Raw genomic sequence first — 25,320 nt, forward strand, 5'->3', positions numbered from 1 at the left:
TTTCAGGCTCTGTTCACTCACTCTCTGAAACACTGTACCTCTGCCTCAACAGATGACCTTGTTTTCTTCTTTGAAAGAAAAAAAGAACCATCAGATGGGAATTCATTCATCTTCGTGTTACCAAAAATAATACATCCCCAACAACTCCCTTTCTGTTATTTTTGGATCTGTCTTTACAAGTAAGGTCAGTCCCTTTACCCTCTGTGTGGGTTCCCTCACCTTCTGTCTTCTTACTGACTTTTTTCTATAATTACCCTCCTACCTCTCACACACATTCAACTTGTCGTTATGCAAAATTCTTTTACTAGTTTTTCCACATTATCAAATCTCTCCTTTGAGCAAACAAGTATCTACTTTGATTCTCTATTCCCCTTGCATTCTGCCCATTCTCTCTTCTCTCCTTCATTCTACTCATTCATTTTTCCAAAGTCAAACTTTTTTCTTTTTCTCCATCAGAGCAATGATCAGCTCTGGCTTATGGTGGTGCAGGAGACTGAATCTGGGAAGCCTCCAGCATGGAGTCTCTTTGCATAACCATTACGCTATCTCCTTTGCCTTCAAAGTCAAACTTGAGAGAGAGTCTGTACCCCTCTCTACCTCCCTAACCTGCTACTTAGTATTCTGTTACCCTCTCCCAAGACACTGTTAGTCCTTCCTTCCTTCCTTCCTTCCTTCCTTCCTTCCTTCCTTCCTTCCTTCCTTCCTTCCTTCCTTCCTTCCTTCCTTCCTTCCTTCCTTCCTTTTTCCCCTCCCTCCCTTCCTTCCTTGGATTTTACTACTCTAGGTTGACTTTTTCAGATAGGGGCTTGAACCGAGATCCTTACGCCAGTTCTTGCGCTTTGTGCCACATGTGCTTAACCTGCTGCACTACCACCCAACTCCTGGTTTGAGTTTATCCTAATTTGGAGAAGAATTCACCTGATTTAGCTTCCACATCTTCCTTTGACTAAATGCCACCACTCTAAAGCCTAAGAACTCTTATTCTGACTTTTTTTCATCTGATGGCATTATATTAATCTCATTTTTCTTTCTTCCTTTTTTTTTAAAACATTTATATATTTACTGGGGAGAGAGAGAGTGAGAAAGAGAGCAAGTGAGCAGCTGAGAAAGTATGGGGAGACAGGGAGAGAGAAAGACACCGCAGCACTGCTTCCCCAGTCATAAAACTTTCTCACTGCAGGTGGGGACTAGAGGCTTAAACCTGGGTCCTTATGGATTGTAGCAGGTGTGTTGTACCAAGTGTGCCACTACCCAGCCCCTTCATTTTTCTTTTTCTTTTTTAAAAATTTATTTTACCCTCTTTAAATTTTTTTTCTTTATTGGGGGGAGAGTTAATTATAAACAGTACAGTTACTGGCACATAGGTGAAATCATCCTCAAAGCAGAACAAAACCAAAATTCAAATATTAAGAAACAGGGCGGGGATGGGAAAATAAAATAATGGTTGTGCAAAAAGACTTTTATACCTGAGGCACCAGAGGTCCCAGATTCACCACCAAAAGCCAGAGCTGAGCAATCTGGTTACAAAAAGGGGGGGCAGGTGGTGGCACACCTGGTTAAGTGTACATACTACAGTGCACAAGTACACAGGTTCAAGCCCATGGTCCCCACCTACAGGGGGAAGGCTTCATGAGTGGTGAAGCAGGGCTGCAGGTGTCTCTTTCTACCCTTTCCCTCTCAATTTCTGTCTCTATACAATAGTAAATAAACAAAAATATTTTAAGAGAGGAAAGAAAAAAAAAAAACAAGAGAACAAACACAAACACAGAAGACCTCCACAAAACAATGGCACTGAATTATCTTAAATCTGTAATTTCACTAAATGTTAATGGTCTGAACTCACACATCCGAAGTTAGAGGGTAGGAGGATGGATCAAAAAATACAACCCAATCATATGTTGTCTTCAGAACTCACACTTACCCCAGCAGGACAAAAACAGGACATAGTGAAAGAATGAAAAACCATCATACAAACTAATGTATCTCAAAAAACGAGAGATTGATAAAGAAAGAAATAAAAAAAGAGAAGAGAAAAGAAAAAAGGCAGGGAAACTCATACTCATATCTGACACCACAGACTTCATAGTAATAAAAGATAAGGATGGTCAGAACATAATGTTTGGGGAATCAGTCAACCAATAGATGATGACAATAATTAGCATATATGCTTCAAATGAAGACGGTGAAAAATATGTAAAACAGTTACTGAGAGAATTGAGAAAATCATCAATAGCAATAATACTAGGGAATTTTCTTTCTTAATCAGACAGATGATATGATAGTGTACATAAAAAATCCAAAAGAATCCAGTGGAAAACACCTGGAAATTATTAGTCAAGATAGTAAGGTGACAATACACAAAACTAATATAAAAATTATCCCGGGCTGGACAGTGGCACACCCATTTTAGCACACACATTATCATACTCTAGGGCCCAGGTTTGAGCTGCTGATGGCTGCCTGCAGCAAGGAAGGTTCAGAAGCAGTGAAGTAGGTGTGTAGATATCTCTCTTTTCATATTCCTATCTCTCTGTCCCCTCTCAATCTATCTGACCTATCAAATAAAAACAAGAAAATAAGTAAATAAGTAAATATAACTTTTTTTTTAGGAAAAGGAAAAATCAAATAGTGGAATCACTATTTAGCCACTGAGCCTCAAAAATAACTCTGGAGGTAATATAATTTTTTTTAAAAATCAGTGGCATTGTTCTATTCTTCTTCTAGCTAAGCTAGAAAAAGAAATCTAATTTTTGACACAGGGGTCCAAAACACAAATGGAGAAAGGAGAATATTTTCAACAAATGGCGCTGAGAAAATTGAGTTAAAGCATGCAGATGTGTGGAACAGGACCAGCACATGTCACTGTGCACAAAAGTCAACTCTAAATGCACCAAAGATATGGATATTAGACCAGAGACCATCAAATGTATTGTAGAAAAAATTGGCAGAACACTTCATTGATGTTTGCTTTGGAAATGTTTTCAGAGATTCGAGACCTACAGCAAGAAAAACAAAACCAAAGATAAACCAATGGGATTACATCAAACTGAGAAGCTTCTGTACAGCAAAGAGAGCCACTATCAAAACAAAACATACTCTACAAAATAGGATATTTTACATGTCATACAAGCAGATAAAGGGCTAGTGATAAAAACACACAAGAAACTCATTAAACTAAGCAATAAAAAAGTAAGTGCAGCGGGTTAAGCTCAGGTGGCACAAAGCACAGGGACCGTCATAGGGATCCCAGTTTGAGCCCCGGCTCCCCACCTACAAGGGTGTCACTTGACAAGTGGTGAAGCAGGTCTGTGGGTATCTATTTTTCTCTCCCCTCTCTGTCTTCCCCTCCTCTCCCCATTTCTCTCTGTCATATCCAACAAGGACGACATCAATAACAACAATAATAAAACAATAACGGCAACAAAAGGGAATAAATAAATAAATTAAAAAATAAATAAACTAACGGGGCGCTGGGCAGTAGCACAGCGGGGTTTAAGCGCACGTGGCGTGAAGCGCAAGGACTGGCGTAAGTATCCAGGTTCGAGCCCCCAGTCCCCCATGTGTGTGTGTGTGTGTGTGGGGTCACTTCACAATGGTGAAGCAGGTCTGCAGGTGTCTATCTTTCTCTCCTTCTCTCTGTCTTACCTACCTCTCTCGATTTCTCTCTGTCCTGTACAACAACAACATCAATAATAACAACAACAATAACAATAACCACAACAATGATAAAACAACAAAGGCAACAGAAGGGAAAAAAAATAGCCTCCAGGAGCAGTAGATTCATGGTGCAGGCACTGAGCCCCAGCAATAACCATGGAGGCAAAGAAAAAAAATGCTAACAAACAAAAACATTAAAAATGGGAAGAGGGGAGGCTGAGCAGTAGCACATCAGGTTAAGCAAAGATGCAAAGTGCCAAGGACTGGCTTAAGGATCCTGATTCAATCCCCCAGCTCCCCACCTGCAGAGAGGTCGCTTCACAATCAGTGAAACAGGTCTGCTGGTGTCTATCTATCTCTCCTCCTCTCCGTCTTCTTCTTTCTCAATTTCTCTCTGTCCTCAACAACAACAGTTGCAACAACAACAATAACAGGAACAACAATGGAAAAAGATGGCCACCAGGAGCAGTGGATTTGTAATGCAGGCACCAAGCCCCAGCAAGAACCCTGGAGGTAATAAATAAATAAATAAATAAATAAGTATGAGAGGATATGGACAGAATTTTTCCCAAAAAAGAGACCCAGAGGGCCAACAGGCATTAAAAAAATGTTCATAGCTATTCTCTAAATGCAAATAAAGATAACAAAGAAGTACCACTTTACACCTGTGAGGATATAAAGGACAGAATAAATTGTCTGTGAGAATGTGGGGAATAAGGTACCCTTTTACACTTTGGGGAGTGAATGTAAACTGTTCCGAGGGGGAAAACAGTCTAGAAATGTCTCAAAACATTAGAAATGGACATACCCTATGAACCAATTTATGTTCTGGAGACTTGCCCAAACCTGGACGTAGTAAACACGGAAAGAAAGGGAAAACACAAGGTGAAGGTAGGACAGATAGGGCTGTGATGTATTACGCTAAAGCAAAGGACTCTGGTAGAGGAGGGGATGAAAGTAAGTGGAGAGAGCACTGGAGGTCCTGGTGCACAATCAAAGAAATTGGACTTAAGCTGGGGGGTGAGAGTGTTCTGCAGACACCTATAACAGGGAAATGAGAAACTGTACCCATGTGTCAACAACTGTACTGTAAATCATTATCCCATTCCTAATGAAATGATTAAATAAGAAAGAAGGAAGTATCTGCAGATCTTTTCTCCTCACATCTGCACATTTCTTATAGTAAAATTCTCTAATCTCATGCCTGGGAGCTATTAACCTGACTTCTAGCATTCTGGGAATTAGGAGAGAAAGAAAAATTTCACTACTCTGTAGACATGTAACTACCATGTAATTACCATGTCTTTACAAGGTAATTTTCAAATAAGTGAAATAAATGTCTCTCACATCTCTGTCATTAGCCTTTTTCATTGCACATCCTATATATTATCTATGTAGACAGTCACATATTTATTACAAGTATTAATTAACACCGTTTGAAGTTTACATTTCAAGGAAGATTTTTCTTTTTATTTTGGGAAAATGATTTGATATTGATTTGAAAAATTGATGAAGTATATTTTGTCAGTGCCTCTACTTGGAATAAATCATTTTCTGTGTATATAACTGTCAATTTAAATAATTTCATTGAAAAGTATTAGAAATGATGGTGTGATACATTTAATTGACAAGATAGACACAGCATCTGTAATAATATGAAAGTAGCTGAATTGTAAATATAAACATGATGGTTGATTCACACTTATTTACATGCAACATATCAAAAACCATATTCCCAGTAGTCCCTTTCCAGTTTGTAATGTACAAGTGATTCTTATTTTGTACCCCACTATTGTTCATGAAGCTGTATAAGCCTAGATTTCTTTTGAAAATGAAATCTGTCACTCTTTCACCATCAGATTGATCCTAACCACTATACAGTCACAGCACACCATGGACCAAGTAACTGATTCTTTTAATTATGATTTTACCTTCTGATGGGTTTCAGAAACATCCATGTCCTTTATTTTTACAACACCAACAGACTATGCACTGCCAAAAGGCAGGGACTCTGTCAAATGCTTTATTTATTTATTTATTTATTTTCCCTTCTGTTGCCCTTGGTTTTTTTTTTTGTTGTTTTTTTTTTTACTATTGTAGTTATCATTGTTGTAATTGATGTTGTCGTTAGGTAGGACAGAGAGAAATGGAGAGAGGAGGGGAAGACAGGGGGGAGTAAAAGAGAGACACCTGCAGACCTGGTCCACTGCTTGTGAACCGACTCCCTTGCAGGTGAAGAGCTGGGAGCTTGAACCAGGATCCTTATGCCAGTCCTTGCACTTCGTGCCAAGTGCACTTAACCAGCTGTGCTACCACCTGTTGAGTGCTCTTTAACACAGTATCTGGCATAATGTAAGCACCCAATAAATGTTTTTGAGTATTTTCCTCCCTCCTATGTATTTCTCCTTTCCTCTCTGTTTCTCACTGTCTCTATCCAAAATAAATAAAGTTAAATAATTATAAAAAAAAGTAATAAATTTGGGATGTGAAGGAATAGTTCTCCAGGTAGGGTGCCTGCCTCAACATACCCAGCATCATATGGAATAACCAGGGCACCAGGGGTAGCCTTTGTGCTGTGGTTTTCCCCCTCCCCTCTAGAGTTTGTAAGGTACATGTGATTCTTACTTTGCATACAACCTGAATAAACACACTCTGAATGAAAAAACAACCCGGAGCAGTGAAATCACCCAAGTACAAGGTCCTGATTCATCAAAAATAAAACAAATAGTGTGTGGGTGCAGTATGGAACTATAGACTGTAATCTGACAATCTTGTAACCCACTATTAACCATGAATAAAAAAATTTTTAAGTAAAATGAATGAATGAATGAATATATAAATAATACTTAAATATACTTCCAGAAAGTACTAAGCTACTGGCTTTCTTTTTGTTTTAATAATAGGGATGTATAAGGAGTCAAGCGGTAGCACAAAGGTTAAGCACATGTGGCGCAAAGCACAAGGACCAGCATAAGGATCTGGTTCGAGCCCCTGGCTCCCCACCTGCAGGGGAGTCGCTTCAAAAGTGGTGAAGCAGGTCTGCAGATGTCTTTCTCTCCCCCTCTCTGTTTTCCCCTCTCTCCATTTCTCTCTGTCCTATCCAACAACAACAACATTAATAACAACAACAGTAATAACTATAACAATAAAACAACAAGGGCAACAAAAGGGCATAAATAAATAAATAATAGGGTTGTTTAAATAAGCAAGCTCTGGGATCGCCATAAACCTTCAACATGTGAGTGATATTTTATTTAATTATGCACTTTGTCCCCCAAATAAATGAATTAAACATCCCATCAGATTCTCTGTTCTGTCATACAATATGGTTAAGTACTGGCATTCTAGACTCAATCAAAATTTGATAGATGTATTCACCTGCTGACAACCAACTGGTAAAATAGGAAATTTGATACCCTTCTACAAAACATGTTACCCTTGTATCTATTGCAAAATAGAATTTCCTATTATTACATTTAAGTCCTTGAGATTCTTCCATGCTGATGACAAATCTGGGTTTTAAATGTCAAAGCTAATCCAGCTATGTAGTGCTTTGTGCCCAGGGGCAAAGTAAATTTGTGTGAAGATAAAATAAGATTTACAAGAAGAGGAACACTTGTAGGTCATTTTATAGCAGAAAGAAACAGAAGAATGAGGCTTTGCTCTTCTAATGCCAACACAGAGTAATGACTGGTCTCCTCAAAACACACATACCAATAAAAGAGCTTTTAAATGACACACATAGAACCAGACCAAAGGCTCTATGGCTGCTCTAAAGAAAAATTCTCTTCTATATATACTGAAATAGTCTTTTCTGTGGACTATGCCAATGAAAAGATCCTGTATCTACTCATCACAGTTACTCTGCATCTCACAGGAAGCCAGGGGAAAATGTAAGTTATTAAATCTAGATTTGGGAACATATATCTCCCAAAGTACTTTAAGCAGTTAGTTTGAAAAAAAGGATTTCTATTTTAGCAAAACTGATAAATTCATTTTCAAATATACTAAAATAAAAAGTGACCATCTGTTCAACATGTGTGATTATTTTATCTAGAGGATGCTAACAAATTGCATTAATCACTATGAATAGAAAAAAGACTACCAAAATCTATCTATGAATAATTATCACATAGTGCCAAATTCATAGTATATTTAGTGAGTCTCACTTCCAACACACACACACACACACACACCACACAACACACACATATTTTTACCAGAGCACTGCTCAGCTCTGGTTTATGGTGGTACAGGGGATTGAACCTGGGACTCTGAAGCCTCAGGCATGAGTCTCTTTCCATAATCATAACTGTCTTCCCTGCCCTACACACACACTTTAAAGTATTTCTCAGTGGAGTTGCTTCGGTTTTAAGGGTTGCTGATGCTGAGCCAACCCCTGGTAAGGAAGAACAATAGGAATTCTTTCTCTCCAGCCTTATTTAACTGAGTATTTGTTATTCCCATCTTTCCTGGTGGTACAGACTTGGATCCAAATCCCAGCTATGTCATAAAGACTATCAATTTCAATTCCCTCAACTTCAGGGATTTTTTTTTTCTTTTTTCATCTGTAAAAGCAATAATGCTGGACTAGGTACTTCCTATGCTCACTTAGCCCCAACCTGAGGTGTGGAGTCATACCCTTGGAATTTCACAATTTGGTAAAACAATGTTAAATCATACCAGTCAAAAAGAAAACACTTGGGTAAAAACATGACAAAAGCCCAGGCACTCTGAGGAAAACAGCTGGGAACGAATGCAACTTACCTTCTCCTAGCTGGTTGTACTGAGTCATCACTCCCATAGGAAGGATTTCTGCGGCGTGTGTAGGGGAACTTAGGGGACTTTGTACGGTCACTGGCAGAGTTGTAGAGTCCACTGGAATGGAAGAAGAATGGTCACCTACACCTGCAAAGGGCCTAGAGGAACTACTACCCCACCCTGTACCTAGAGAAGCACTAACAAGTACACCATTGGTACTTGCAGGGGGATACTGAGTCATGGACATATGCTTCTCCTAGCTGCCAAGAATTATTGAACATGAAAAATAGGTAAGATCTAGATCAAATCACAAAAATGTATTTGCAGAAATTAATTTACCTCTGTGGCCTTTGTAAGAGGTGAGGACATGCATATAATGGCAAAAACAACAATTTTCAATGATGATAAACCTTCCACATGTCAGGTGCTGACTGAACTAAAGACTTAATATGATCAGGGGAAGACAGTGTCACACCCAGTTGGGTGCACATTACCCAGGATCGAGTCCAAGCTCCCACCTGCAGCAGGGTAAGCTTCATGAATGCTGAAACAGGTCTGCAGGTGACTATCTTTCTCTCTCTCCCCCCTCCTCCCCTGTTAATTTCTCTCCTATCATATATGTCCTATCATATAAAATACAGAAGAAAAACAAAAAGAGCACTGGGAGCTGTGGATTGATAGTGCTGGCACCAGATACCAGTAATAACCCTGGAGGCAAAAAAAAAAAAAAAAAAACACCTTCATATTCATTAACTTAGTTGATCTTCATACTACCCCTAACCCTAAGCACTGAGGGGTGAATATTGGGCCCATTTAACTGAAATAAAGACTATTTAATTAGGTGGTTCAAATACAGCAGCTAGAAAACAGTGGAGCTAGAATGTGATACCCTGTGTAAGTAAACCTAGAACCTCCATACTAACCATCAGTAAATTATATTACAAATCTGTCACAAGTTTGGCAGTTGTACACAGAAAAACTAACTCTAGTATTTCTAGAAATATAGATCTTCTATTTACCAGTTATAGTTTTCACTGAATTTTTAAAAAAGTATTTATTTACTTATGAGAAGTGAAGAAAGAGACAGAGAGGGGGATCCAAACATCAGTCTGGCATATGCAATGCCAAATATTAGACTTGGGGCCTCATGCTTATACGTCAGCACTCTACCTGCTGTGCCACCTCTAAGGTCATTAAATTAAAACTTTTATAAGAACTATGAACTGGGGAAATTATCCTTAAGATGTCATTTCAGTTCTCAGCGACTCAACATGTGATTTGAAGCTACCATCATGCCTCCAGGCAGCTTTTTAGTCCAGGTTAGTTTTCCTCCTGATTTTCATCTTAGGATGCGTTTAGCTGATTTATACTTTAGAAGTTCCTGGCCACACTTATCTGGAAATCTGCTTTGTCAACAGCTAATCATGATCAGCAACAAGACACTTGCATTAATGAGCTGCAACTGCAAGTCTCCTTTCTACTGTTCTTCATACACACAATGATTTCTTTACCTTTGAGGGCCATTTTCTTCCCATGGTGCACGAGATTTGCTTTGGGTGTCAGGGCTGTCTTCATTCTTTGCTTTCTTAAAGCTTTAATTTAAAAAAGCATGGAAAAATTAATCAATTAGGAAATAAAAGTAAGCTAAGACATATACTTATTTCTTCAGTAAAATGATTTAATCATTGTTTAGAAATGTGTATGTGCTAATTTATATCCAGGAGTCATTCCAAAAGAAAACAGATTGACTTCCAAAAAGAAAAACTGCACCATCTTTTGTAAATCAATATTAAATCATTAATAATTAAAAAATGCACATCAAATCCATATATATCTTACCTAAAAAGATAGTAATAACTTAACCAATAGGTTCCTAGTAGTCATTTACCAGGTATTAGAAATTACTGCTATGTAAAATTGAAGTTGAGAGTAAAGAATTTTTATTTACATGTGGTAGTAAAAAGACTACAACAAATATTTAAGCAGAGAGTGAAAAGCCTTTGATTAGTTTTCTACTGAATCCTTTGTAAAAATAGTAAAATTAACCTTCCAAGCCCTCCAAAAAACATCATCCAAATCCAGGAGCATCTTTATTCTCCCTCCCCTTTATCCTCTAGTTTTAATGCATTAAGTGCCACTAATTGAGGGGGGGGGGACTCAAAACCTTTGAAGAGAGTCAACCTGAAGGATAAGAGCCAAAGGCTAATGTTTAGGCAAGAAAATAAGAAAGCAATTAAGGAAGAAAAGCTGGGTGTCTGAGCTACTAAGATTGACTCTCTCTTCAGTTATAGTCAGAGACCTTGGATCTGAATTTGGGTCTGAAGTTGTGAGGTTGGTCAACTCAGGCTACCCAAACTGACCTTTCCTCAACCTTCCTAGCTTCCTCCACATCTTGGCTTCATCCTTCCATATCAGAATGAGTTTCAAATGCTATTTCCTAACCCAGTATCATCTTTCGGCTCTAAGAATGTAAATGTAACTGAGTTGTTATGCAATCCCAACAAATTGTTTTAGAAACACACTAGGAAACACAGAGGGAGACAGAGGGAGGGACTCTTTAGCCACGAAGGGGGGGGGGGGATCTGAGTCACCTCTCATTCCCTAGGCTGTTCCACTTCAAGAAAAAATGAGAGAGCTAATTAACTCCTAATCCACATTTTAAAAGGTTTTAAAATTTATTTACTATTGGATAGAGACAGAGAGAAATTGAGAGGGAAGGGGAGCTAGAGAAGGAAAGAGACAGAGAGACACCTACAGCCCTGCTTCACCACTCGTGAAGCTTTCCCCCTGCAGGTGGGCACCAGGGACTTGAACCTGGGTCCTTGCGCACTGTAGTATGTGTTCTTAATCAGGTGTGCTAGTGTCTGGCCCCTCTCCTAATCCACTTTTAACCCTTGATTTTTTTTTTTTGAGGAATTATGCACATGCAGGTATTTAATAACAACCTATACAGAAAGCAGAGAAAAAAGTATAAGGTCATGCAGTTTGGGAGGTGGTACATTGCAGAGTTGTGAGCTTGAAAGCTTGAGATACTGAGTTGGATCCCCTGGCACCACATATGCAAGAGTGATACTTTAGTTTTATTTCATTAGGTCTTTCTCTCATTTCTGAAATAAATATTTTTATTTATTTATTTTTAACAGCCAACCCGCCCCCCCTCCCCCGCCCCAGAGCACTGCTCAATTCTGGCTTATGGTGGTACTAGGGATTGAACATGAGATATGGTGTCTCAGGATGAGTCTTTTGCATAACCATTACACTATCTCCCCAGCCTAAAATATTTTCTAAAAATGACAATTTCATAAAAAAACAAAATCTTGCATCCTAGAATACTATATAACCATATAGAAATTAATGTAAGTCTAAACAAGTATTTATATTCTTGTATTGTCTTTATTTATTTATTGGATAGAGACAGTCAGAAATTGAGTGGGAGCTGGGCAACAGAGAGGAAGAGAGACAGAGACACCTGCAATATTGCTTCACCACTTGGCAAAGCTTTCCCACTACAGGTGAGGACTGGGGGTTTGAACCTGGGTCCTTGTGCATTGTAACATGTGCACTCACCCAGGCACACCACTACCCGGCCCCAATATTTAACAAAGATACATAACTCATAGCATCAGTATGTAACAGGTAGGTTTCTTATGTGAATAATATAGTAATTTTATAAGGGTTAAAAATAACTTTAAGATCAAGTTCCCAAGTGAAAGCTTGCTTCTGAAGTGAGGAAAGTAATAAACATGGCAGGCATTTAATATGAGTAGAAAAAGTGTAACTATGTGTGTGCTAATAAATCAAAGAAATTTTGAGAAAAAGAAAATTGAGAAATGGAGTAGGGAGATGAAAGAGGAATTGAGAATGCAGGTAAAAGTTAAAGAATAATGAAATCCTGGGTGTCAAATTAATTGTATTCTCTTCCTAAGCTATTTCTCATATGAAGCTTGAATGGGAAAATTTGGCAGCTCTCAGGTATTGGTCTTATGGACGAGAATGAAGTTGCAAAGGGGACTGGACTCTTTCTGTACATTCTAAAAAGGTCTGAGATCTGAATTTCATGGAAGATTACTGGTCTCATATTGGACTTACTATAAGCACATCGTGTACATACAGATTAAGTGACTCTATATATCCACCACTGGGAGGCTGACTAAGGGGAATTAAAGTAATCTCTTCCTACCTCCTCTCTCTTTTTCCCCCTCCCTCTCCCCCCTCCTCTCCCTCCCCTGCCATATATATATATATCATTGTTCCAGAACATATGCTACCAGAAATCAAATCTAGGACCGTATGAATGCAAAACTTGCATTCTCTCTGTTGAGCCACTTCTTCAACCACTAAACAAGTTCATACATAGGTCAGAAGTATGTGGATCCATGGTCTGAGAGTGCTGTTCAGCCTATCAGAGCACCAAGTCATATGCCAGAGGTCTCAAAGTTCCAGATTCAATCTCTAGTTTATGACAGAGTTCTCTCTTCTGTTGTGCTCTCATAACAAATATATATATATATATTTTTAATGTGTGAATCTATAAAAGAGGGATCATGAAGCTAAACAAGCAAGCAAAACCCAGGAAGAACCTTAGGAGAAATATATCAATTCCAAGAATGCTCATGTTTTAGGGGTATTTTGTTTAGAAATGATTTACTATTTTCACCCAAGTAGCCACAGTCTAGCTGAATGAAGACACCATTATTTACTAACAAAAGATGGAGTAGATGATCCAAGAAATATTTCAAGGTCACATATTTCTGAGTGCTTGAACTCCTCCATGAAATGTGTAGAATGATCTCTACAGAGAAAGGGAGCTGGTGAAAGCTGCTCATTGTACATCTGAAATGCCATCTCCCATGACCATAATTGGAGATAGGAAAAAATGAAGCTACAACAGTGTCTTAACAGAGAACAAGGCTGATCTTTCAGGGAAACAATCCATGTAATATATTAAGGGAAGAGTCTTCTTCTGGGGAATGCTGTTGGAAAAATTTCTGCAGAGGATCCTAACAACTCTTCATACATATGCAATCAACGACTTTGAAAGCCCTGAGCCACTGAATGCTATAAACCCTCTTCCAGGGCCACACTTCAGTGCTCCCTTGTAACAAACACAGTACATTAAACATAATATCACCTACACTACTTCACAAGTCCCTCTGAGTTAGTCCATTATATCATGCCATTTTAAAATCACAAGGAATCTTCACTTTGCCAAAGTGAAGGCAAACCACAGAGGATCTAAATTCCCCACCCTGTGACAATAGGAGTATTTATTTCCTCCAGATGACAGAAGCAGGTTCTGAGCTTTTATATTTTACTGGCATTCTATAGTATTTTTTGACCAAAGACTATTTTGATGAAAAGTCTTAGTTAATTATCAAAGTGAAAAGAACTTAGCCTTGCCAACAACAAAATTATTTACTAGTATGCTCCTTCAGCTAACTGACCTTTTTATTGGTGAAGGTGCAATAATTTTAGTTGTTCCTTCATTTTCTCCATTTTCCACAGTTGCAATTACTCGATTTATACTGTTTGATCCTGGGAGCAGAGAAGGGATGGAAAGATGAAAGAAAGAAGATAATGATTAGGAAACATAAATTATTTTAAAATGGTATTTGGAGGACTCTGGCATACTGTATTGACAAATTAATGCATCATGACTTGTCTGACAACCTAATATAAACTAGAATGCCAAACAGATAATGAAGCTGTCATTTCTTGGGATGCCATAATAGTCCCTATTCTACATCAAATCAAACTAAATATATCCATACAGAACATATATTTTCTTTATCTTATTACTTTTTTTACCAGTATACTGCTCAGCTTTGGCATATGGTAGTTAAGGAATTGAACCTGGGGCTTTCGGTGCCTAAGGCATAAAAGTCTTTTTGTATAACCACTATGGTATTTCCTCAGCCATATATATATATATTTCATACCTGAACACAGTCAAACTCATAATGCAAATGTAAAAATCATAATATGACTTTTATCATTCACAAAAAGTTTCTAAATGTGTTTTTATAGAAACATTTTCTAAAAGTGTAAAACTGAATTTTTAAAAACTTGTTACCCTACAGATTTGTACACATACCAGATACACCAGCAGAGGGCACTCCCAGCAGACACAATGATAAAGGTAACTGAAACAGCTCATTTGAAAAATGTGGATCTATGTTGGGGACAGAGGCTGACATATGTGCATACTGAGACATACTGGCAACCAAAGTACTTTTTTTTTTTTTTTCCTCCAGGGTTATTGCTGGGCTCGGTGCCTGCACCATGAATCCACCGCTCCTGGAGGCCATTTTCCCCCCTTTTTGTTGCCCTAGTTGTTGGGGCCTCGTTGCGGTTATTATTGCCATTGTTGACGTTGCTTTGTTGTTGGATAGGACAGAGAGAAATGGAGAGAGGAGGGGAAGACAGAGAGAGAGGGGAGAGAAAGATAGCCACCTGCAGACCTGCTTCACCGCTTGTGAAGCGACTCCCCTGCAGGTGGGGAGCCGGGGGCTCGAACCAGGATCCTTATGCCGGTCCCTGCGCTTTGCGCCACGTGCGCTTAACCCACTGCACCACCGCCTGACTCCCCAAAGTACTTTTTTCTTCACAAAGTGGATGCACCTCATTCTGAGAAGTACAAGGAAAACCAGTAAGAGATGCTAAGGTTCTTGTCCAATTAACTAGGTGGCATACAGATGTGCTTTTCTCAGAGAAGAATGTTGGCTATGTCCACAATTTGAGTCTTTCAATCTAAGGTACAACCATCTGACCAGAGAGACAGCTCACTGGATGGGGTGTATATGCATTACGATGTACATAGCCCAGGTTTGAGGCCCAACATCACATCAAAGTTGCTATGGTAACAAAGGAAACTGATGCTGTGCAGTCTCTTTCTATTTGAATGAAAAAGCAGCCTAGGGTAGTGAAATGACACATGAAGAAGACCCTCTGACTCTCTCTGATAATGGTAACCACAACAATAAAGAGTAACCATTAGTCATAGGTAGCTTTCCAGTCTCATTTGTAGTAATAATAACGGGTAATATTTATTGATCGTTCATAACATGTCAGGCGACATTCTACTCACTTCACTTATATTTGCTCAAGCAATTTTTTTTTTCTTTTAAAAAGAATGAATGGAAGGCAAAAAAAAAAAAGGGAAAATGAATAAAAAATATTAAAAAAGAATGGACTTTCTTTTAAGATTTTATTTATTTATTGAGGAATTAATGTTTTACATTTGACAGTAAATACAAAAGTTTGTACATGCATAACATTTCTCAGTTTTCCATATAACAATACAACCCCCTTTAGGTCCTCTGTCATCCTTCTTGGATCTGTATTCTCCCTGCCCCCCCCCCCAAGTCTTTTACTTTGGTGCAATACGCCTGCTCAAGCAATTTTTAAAAAGATAATTTCACATGACTGGTGAACTATGAGGCCAGTTTTTAAAAATTTTTTAAAAATATTCATTATCTTTATTTATTTATTGGAGATAGACATCCAGAAATTGAGAGGGAAGGGGGTGATAGACAGGGAGGGGGAAGAGAGAAAGAGAGCATGAGAAAGAGATACCTGCAGCACTGCTTCACCACTTGGCAAAGCTTTTCCCCTGAAGGTGGGGACCGGGGGCTCAAACCAGGGTCCTTGCACACTGTAACATTTCACTCAACCAGGTGGGCCACCAGGGGTCAGCTTTTAAGATCAGTCTTTTAAATCACAAGAGGCAGCTCTAAAGTACTCCATATACGACCTTTCATGTACCCCACCCAGAACAATTCAAGTCAGTATAAATTAAGAGTCCACTGGTAAAGACAGGTTCTTCAGCAGAGAGCAGAAAAGAATGTAGAATGAGGAGAACATTCAATAGCCATGAGAAGAATCAAGAGCAAATCAAAAAAAGAAAAACATCCATTAGGATATATAGTCACTAGGAACTCCAGTGGCGTGCAGTACTTATACAGAATATATAGTCACTAATAAATAACCCTTAGGGGAGTCAGGTGATAGTGCAGCGGGTTAAGCGCAGGTGGTGCAAAGCGCAAGGACCGGCATAAGGATTCTGGTTCCAGCCCCCAGCTCCCCACTTGCAAGGGAGTCTCTTCACAAGCAGTGAAGCAGGTCTGCAGGTGTCTATCTTTCTTTCTCTCCCCCTCTCTGTCTTCCCCTCATCTCTCCATTTCTCTCTGTCCTATCTAACAACTATGACATCAATAATAACAATAATAACTACAACAATAAAACAATAAGGGCAATAAAAGTGAATAAATAAATGTTAAAAATTATAAAAATAAATAACCCTTGAACAGGAACAAAAAAGTGGCTTCAGGTAAGAGTTTCCATAACTACCACTCAAATAAATTCAACATAGATTTAGCATCTGAATTGTGTCTCTACTTGGAATCCTGAAATGAAAAGTGAGCTGCTATACATACAGAATTAAAGGTACATTCATATTGGAGTAGCATTTAGAATCCAGGCAGTAGGAAAGAATAACACTAAGGTCTATGGGACATTTGACCAGGTATGGTAAATCAGACACAACCAATTACCTTGAATTACCCTACAAGCTATCATATACTGGCAGTGACTAGTCACTGTCTATTATGTCATAAGCATTAGTAATTCATATGGGCAGAGTCTCAAAACCATCAGCACAAATCTGAGACGGGCCATTTCTCTCACACTGATCTCTGTACTGACAGGAGGAGTTAATTCACTTGTCCCTCAGACAATAGGTGTTCCCCAACATTAATATTTTTAATTGTTCCTAACAACTTTTAGAAAACATAGAATTATTTTCAGCAGATATAACCATTCTCCAATATAGATGAAAAGAAGCTTGATGTACATAAGGCCTTTTTATTTCTTTTATTTTCTAATTATTTTTTAAATATTTACTTTATGCCCTTTTGTTGCCCTTGTTTTATTGTTGCAGTTACTATTATTGTTGTTATTGATGTCATTATTGTTGGATAGGGCAGAGAGAAATGGAGAGAGGAGGGGGAGAAAAGGGAAAGATAGACACCTGCAGACCTGCTTCACCTCTTGTGAAGCGACTCTCCTGCAGGAGGGGAGCTGGGGGCTTGAACCTGAATCCTACACCAGTCCTTGCGCTTTACACCACCTGTGCTTACCCCATTGCGCTACTGCCCGACTCCCAACATAAGGCCTTTTTTATAGACTGGGAGGATGAGCACAGAGGAGAGATAACTACCCAATGCCAGCATGACCAACTGAAGAAGCACTGAATAAACAAAAGGTCTGTGTAACTAACATAAGAGTAAGTCTAACTTTGTTCCAATCCTTATGTCTTTAGACAGAGCAGTCTCTCCTCAATTTAAAACTGGTCATCTTGAGGAAAGTGAGACTGTTTGATCACCGTCATCACTTTCTTGCTATTGTAATTAAAAATAAAGGGGCCCAGACAGGGGCACACCCAGTTACGAACACGTTACCATGTGCAAGGATATGGGTTTGAACCCCTACTCTCCACCTGCAAAGGGGTGTACTTATTTCACTGCTTCATGAGCAGTGAAATAAGTACTGCACGTATCTCTCTGTCTCCCTCCCACCTCAATTTCCTTCTATCCACTAATTTATTTTTATTTTTTAATATTTATTTATTCCCTTTTATTATCCTTGTTGTTTTAATATTTATTTATTTATTCCCTTTTGTTGCCCTTGTTGTTTTATTGTTGTAGTTATTATTGTTGTTGTTGGATAGGACATAGAGAAATGGAGAGAGGAGGGGAAGACAGAGAGGGGGAGAGAAAGCTAGACACCTGCAGATCTGCTTCACCACTTGTGAAGCAACTCTCCGGCAGATGGGGAGACGGGGGCTCGAACTGGGATCCTTAGGTCAGTCCTTGCGCTTTGCGCCACATGTGCTTAACCCGCTGCGCTACTGCCCGACTCCCCTAAATCACTAATTTTTATTTTCAAAATGGTGAACTACTAGCTTAAAAATCTGTTCACATACATTTGCCTATTGATCATTATACGAATTGCACAAATCTCCTTTTCTAAGAAAACAGAATGCAGGAAGACAAATTATTTAAAATTACTGATTTACTAGAAGCACTTCTGAATTACATACTCACACATTCATATATGAACTATAAATCATTCTACTTACGGAAATAGGCTTTTAAAAAAGGCCTAATTGGCAATACCTATTAGTTTTCTTTATGTTTCTAAATATGTGCCTAGCAGTAATAATTATACTTCTAAGACACTATAGTTAACTAATTTTTTAAATAGGTCAAATTAGTGAGATATAATCATACAAGCATCTGAGAAGAAAGTTTAGCATCTCTCTAAAGCTAGGATATATATCATAAATGTTGATTATGGAAATTTACAAAGGCCAGAAATATAGGTTATATGTTACTTAGGCTTACTTAAGTACCATTTTGTTAATATATATTACTAATTGTTTTTCTTCTCCAGATTTCTCCTTCTCCCTTCGTATTACTTTCCAGAGTCATCCTTTCTACATTAGCTTAGATTGTAGAGATACAGAGGAAAAGGTGATTGGAGAAACTCATCACACCGAAGGATTTATATATTACTAGTTACAGAATAGTTCAATTCAGAGAGGAGAAGACGTCAAATATTAAATAAGAGAACTGGTAACAATGGAATTCCAGAAACTGTTGCAAGAGATATTGAAGTTGGAGAAATCTTTTTAACCTTTCCTTATTTCATTGCAAATTATACCAAGTATACAGAAAAGAATATACACAGATGAATGGTTTTTAAAATAATAATCAAAGTGAAAGGCTAACTTTACTAACTCTAATCAATAAAACAATAAGAGAACTTTTCTATACCTTACAAATCACTTCACTTGGGGTCTTTCATATTATTTCCCATATAAAATACCTAGACACAAGAATGAGAGAAAATAGTTGCAAACCACATACCTAAGATGGGACTTGTATCCAGATTAAATAAGAACTCCCATAACTCAATATAAAAGGACAAATCAGTGACAAAATGGAGACATGCTCTCTAACCCTGACCTCCCCTTCTTCCTCAGTTTTTTTTTTTGTTGTTTTTTTGTTTTGCTGCAATTAAGACCTTGAAATCTTAGTGAAGGATATACATCACAGTGCTATCCATGATAGCACAGTGTTTTTATACATGATATATACCCAAAGTATATTATATTACATTACATTGGATGCACTTTTATTTATACTAGTTTTTCCAGCAGAATGGGGGAACTTGGGATAATGCTGCTATGTTTAACAAGTGACAAACTAAAGCCAGAAACTCTAGCATGGGAAATATGGGGCAAGAGCCATGCAGCAATACCATATAGGACTGAGCTACTTCTCAGTTTTAATAGTTGCCTTCTGTTTTAGCATGCTGTGTTTAAATGACAGACACAGATTACTCATAACAAAGACTAGTTACTTCATATGGTTATTAAGATTTCTTTCTTTCTTTTTTTAAAACATTTTATTTGTTAATGAGAAAGACAGGAAGGGAGAGAGAAAGAACCAGACATCACTCTGGTACATGTGCTGCCGGGGATTGAACTCAAAAGACTTCTGCTTGAGAGTCCAATGCTTTACTACTGTGCTACCTCCTGGACCACAAGATTTCTAAATAAATATTGTTGTTTTTAATATATATCTATATATATTCTCTTTTGTTGCCCTTATTGTTTTTAATTGTTTTAGTTATTATTGATGTTGTTGTTGGATAGGACAGAGAGAAATGGAGAGAGGAGAAGAAGACAGAGAGGGGGAGAGAAAGACAGACACCTGCAGACCTGCTTTACCATCTTTGAAGTGACTCCCCTACAGGTGAGGAACCAGAGATCCTTATGCTGGTCCTTGTGCTTTGTGCTACCTGCTGCTTAACCCGCTGTGCTACCACCCAACTCTCATAAATATTGTTTTTTATGTTTGTTTGTTTTGCCAGGTTATTTCTGGGGCTTGATGCCTGCACAACAAATCCACTGCTCCTGGTGGCCATTTATTATTCCTTTAAATTTTTTAAATATATATTTTATTTATTTTCGACAGAGATATATATAAGTAAAAGGGAGGGAAGGAGGAGGGCCGACTGCAACATTGCTTCACCACTTATGAAATTTCCTCCCAGTAGATGGGGTCCAGGGGTATGAACCTGGGTCCTCACACACGGTAACTTATGTGTTACTGATTGTGCCACCATTTGGATCCTGAATTTACTTTAGATAAAATAGTTATTGATTTTATTTTACTTTTTTCAATTTTTCATATATATTTATTTATTTTACCTTTTGTTGTCCTTGTTTTTTATTGTTGTAGTTATTATTGTTATTGATGTCATCATTGTTAGGACAGAAAGAAATGGAGAGAGGAGGGGAAGACAGAGGGGGAGAGAAAGATAGACACCTGCAGACCTGCTTCACCGCTTGTGAAGTGACTCCCCTGCAGGTGGGGAGCTGGGGGCTCAAACCAGGGTCCTTATGCTGGTCCTTGCACTTTGCGCTGCGTGCGCTTAACCCACTGCGCTACCACCCAACTCCCATAATTATTAATTTTAACAGGACTTCCTGTAGTCAAGAAACATACAAGGGGGCTTTATTTCAAGAAGCTGGTCACATTTGGAAAAAGAAGTCTAAGCCTGATAACTATTGTCATATATCAAGAAGTCAAATCTAGCTCAGAGCCCATAATTGTTTTTACTTCTGGGTTATGAAGTACTATAATCCATACAATTTCCAACAATTTGGCCTGCACTGAAAAACCAGCACCCAAAGCTCCATGATCTCTTATTTGGTTTTTTTTTTTAATACCCAGTGTACAAATGCTTCCAAGTTCTTAACTCAGCAGGCCACTACCATTCTTTACATTTGAGTTTCTCATCTAAAGTGACCCTAGCCTTCATATCAAAATATTGGATGCCAAAATCAACTTTCAGAGAATATATTTAGCTACTTAGTCAGGAGGTGTTTTGTTGTTGTTGTTGTTGTTGTTTTTTGTCATTACTGGGGCTTTATCACTTTGAGCAATTTTTGCAGATAAATAAGACAGAGGCAGATATACAGAAGAAGAGAAGGAAAGATCCCATAGAACTGAACCTTCCTCATGAGGTAGGGGGTCAGGCTTGAATCTATGTTGTGTGCATGAAAAAGTAGGTGAACTATCAAGGTGAACTATTTTGCTGGCCCAATCAGAGTAATTCTTAAAAGTAACTCCCGTTATGTCAAGATTTGGTGACAAATATACACGAATCTTCAGTTATAAAGACACTATGTTCAATCCCTAGCACCGCCAGAGTTGAGCAGCACTATGGTTACAGAAAAAAAAAAAAAAAAAAGAAAGATACTATGCGTTTTAGTATTATTAAAAGTCTTAGGAGTCTGTCAAGATATGGGAAATACTGGCTTTGCTATGCACTTGACCAGGATTTAATCCAAGCCCCCACTGCTCTGGGGTGGAGGTGGTGTGGTGTTTTTCTAACTCTCCTTCTGTCTTTCTGTCTCTTTTTCTATCTTAAAGAAAGCTGAAAAAGCATAGTGAAGACAAAAAAATGTCTTAGAAAATGTGTAATGGAATTTGATGCCTGTCAATCAAAACTGAATATTTGATGTTGCTTAAACATCATTGCTTTCAATTTATAGATTGGCCTAGAAGTGGAATATAACAAGTAATATTTAAATGAAAAACTATAAATTTGACAAGAATGTTTATTCTGTTATATGAAAGAAAGGATAAGTAAATAATAAAAACATGGTTATAATTTGTAAATAACTTCACTTTAAGAACTCTCAAATATAATACATTTGCAAACTTTCAGGTTAAACTTTATCCTACTTAATCACATTTAATTTTTTTTCTAAAATTAAAACTAAAAGCTTTTAATATAAAGTTTAAGATAAATAATGAGGATAGGTTTATAATTAGAGTTATATTGGTTATAACTAGAGACAAAATTAGAGTTATAGTATATGAGTTTATAATTAGAAATAAAAATATTTGAGCCTAAAAATTACTTTGTTTTATTTTCACTTACTTTAGACTAGAAATTATGAAAAAAAAAATGAGACAGAATTTATAAATATAAGTATTTAAGAAAAAATTTAAATATTTACTTATTTATTCCCTTTTTGTTGCCCTTGTTGTTTTATTGTTGTAGTTATAATTGTTGAGAAAGACTATCACATTGCAATTAGAAAGCTTTTTTTTATTATTTTATTTATTCCCTTTTGTTGTCCTTGTTTTTTATTGCTGTTGTTATTGATGTCGTTGTTGTTGGATAGGACAGAGAGAAATGGAGAGAGGAGGGTAAGACAGAGAAGGGGAGAGAAAGATAGATACCTGCAGACCTGCTTCACTGCTTGTGAAGTGACTCCCTTGCAGATGGGGAGCCGGGACTCGAACCACGATTTTTATGCAGGTCTTTGCACTTTGTGCCACTTACTGCTTAACCCGCTGTGCTACCCAAAAAAATAATTATTTTTCTACTTTTAATATTTATTTTATTTTATGTGTATTTACCAAAGCACTGCTCCACTCTGGCTTATAGTAGTATGGGGGACTGAACATGAGACCTCGGAGCCTCAGGCTTTCATGAAAGTCTTTTTGCATATCCACCATGCTATCTTCCCAGCCCTCTAATGCTAATTCTTTAAAGTTCCAGTAATGACATCATCCCATTCAGCACCAAAGAGGTGACTGCGTTGCTGGTTTTCTTCAATTTCTGTATTCAAAGGTCCTCAGAGTGGCACATAAGTACCTTTACTTTCTTTATCACAAATATGAAGACTTGTATCACACCAGTCTTTAAGAATAGAGACGAGGAAAATACCAAGTGAATCTTTGACTGAGTGGGACATATTGCACCAGAGCAAAAGACTGTGGGAAAAGGAAGGGGAGAGAAAGGGTGAAGAAAATCCAGAGGTCGGAGGTTGAGTGGTAGCACAGAGGGTTAAGCGCACATGACGCAAAGCACAAGGACCGGCATAAGGATCCTGGTTCGAGCCCCCGGCTCCCCACCTGCAGGGGAGTCGCTTCACAAGTGGTGAAGCAGGTCTGTAGGTGTCTATCTTTCTCTCCCCCTCTCTGTCTTCCTCTCCTCTCTCCATTTCTCTGTCCTATCCAACAACAACAATATCAATAACAACAGTAATAATAACCACAACAATATACAAGGGCAACACAAAGGGAAAAATACCGTCACCAGGAGCAGTGGATTTGTGGTATACGAACTGAGCTCCAGCAATAACCCTGGAGGCAAAAAAAAAAAAAAAAGAAAGAAAATCCAGGGGTCCTGTTGCCGGCAAAAGACACAAGCTGTGGGTAAAAGCATTCTGCCGAAAACTCTCATAAGGAGATGAAGAGATTGGAGCCATGTGTCAACAACTATACAGTAAGCCATTAACCCCCCCTCCCAATAAAAATGATTAAAAAAATAAGACATGATTTTGCTGCATGTCAACTGCAAGATTAAACAAGGCATTCTGCTAAAGAAGAGCTGGAGGGCAGATTATAAAGAATGGGTGTGGACAAGAAGGATGTTAGGAACTATGTCTATGCATGAACATCCCTTCTCTGGTTGGTCTGCCTCCAATTTCCTCTTCCCTGTTCCTCTCCTGGATTCCTCTGCTTTCTATTTTCTTTCTTTAAATCTTTTTTTATTTTTTTATTGGGGGACTAATGGTTTACAGTCAACAGTAAAATACAGTAGTTTGTACTTGTGTAACATTTCTCAGTTTTCCACATAACAATTCAACTCCTTCTAGGTCCTCATCTGCCAACATGTTCTAGGACTTGTACCACTCCCCGCTCCCCCAACCAGTCTTTTACTTTGGTGCAATACACCAAACCCAGTTCAAGTTCTGCTTTGTGTTTTATTGTTTTTCTTTTTTTTTAAATTTATTTTTTATTTAAGAAAGGATAAATTAACAAAACCATAGGGTAGGAGGGGTACAACTCCACACAATTCCCACCACCCAATCTCCATATCCCATCCCCTCCCCTGATAGCTTTCCCATTCTCTATCCCTCTGGGAGCATGGACCCAGGGTCATTGTGGGTGTTTTATTGTTTTTCATCATCATCATCATCATCATCATCATATTCTTCTTCTTCCTCCTCTTCCTCCTCTTCTTCTTCCTTCTTCTCCTCCTTCATCTCCTTCTTCTTCTTCCTCATCTTCCTCTTCCTCTTCTTTTTTACTTATTATTATTAGTGATTTAATAATGGTCAACAAAATTGTGGGATAAGAGGGGTACAATTCATACAATTCCCACCACCAGAGTTCCATATCCCATCCACTCCATTGGAAGCTTCCCTATTCTTTATCCCTCTGGGAGAATGGGCCAAAGATTTATGGGGCACAGGAAGTTGGATATTGACAGGTCAACCCATACCCCCAGCCTTTCTCTACCTTTCCCTAGTGGGGTAGGGCTCTGGGGAGGTGGGATTCCAGGACACATTGGTGAGGTCATCTGCCCAGGGAAGACAAATTTATGTCATAGTAGTATCAACTTCTATGAGTGAGATCATCCCATATTCATCCTTCACTTTCTGACTTAGCTCATTTGACATAATTCCTTCAAGCACTATTCAAGATGAGGTGAAGAAGGTGAAGTCACCATTTTTAATAGCTGAGTAGTATTCCAGTGTATATATACCACAACTTTCTCAGTCACTTATCTGTTGTTGGACACCTGGGTTGCTTCCAGGTTTTGGTTATTATAAACTGTGCTGCTATAAACATGGGTATACACAAATCTTTCTGGATGGGTGTTTTGGTTTCTTAGAATATATTCCCCGGAATAGAATTTCAGGGTCATAGGGTAGGTCCACTTCTAGCCTTCTGAGAGTTCTCCAGACTGCTCTCCAAAGGGATTGGATCAACTGACATTCCCACCAGCAGTGCAGGAGGGTTCCTT

General features: G+C 38.2%; 1 protein-coding gene across 2 annotated transcripts in view; it reads right to left on the reverse strand.

The window, feature by feature from the left end:
• EPB41L4A (erythrocyte membrane protein band 4.1 like 4A) overlaps positions 1-25,320 on the reverse strand; it is a 349,321-nt gene that overhangs the window by 50,408 nt on the left and 273,593 nt on the right. For both annotated transcript variants that reach the window (XM_060201270.1, XM_060201269.1), the window contains exons 14-16: positions 13,863-13,953; positions 9,930-10,010; positions 8,425-8,535 (exon numbers count right to left, since the gene is read on the reverse strand). In XM_060201270.1, coding sequence (XP_060057253.1) covers positions 8,425-8,535; positions 9,930-10,010; positions 13,863-13,953 — 283 coding nt within the window. The remainder of the gene's footprint in view (positions 1-8,424; positions 8,536-9,929; positions 10,011-13,862; positions 13,954-25,320) is intronic.

The sequence above is a fragment of the Erinaceus europaeus genome, chromosome 11 (genome assembly GCF_950295315.1).
Source record: "Erinaceus europaeus chromosome 11, mEriEur2.1, whole genome shotgun sequence".
In the NCBI taxonomy this organism is placed as follows: domain Eukaryota; kingdom Metazoa; phylum Chordata; class Mammalia; order Eulipotyphla; family Erinaceidae; genus Erinaceus; species Erinaceus europaeus.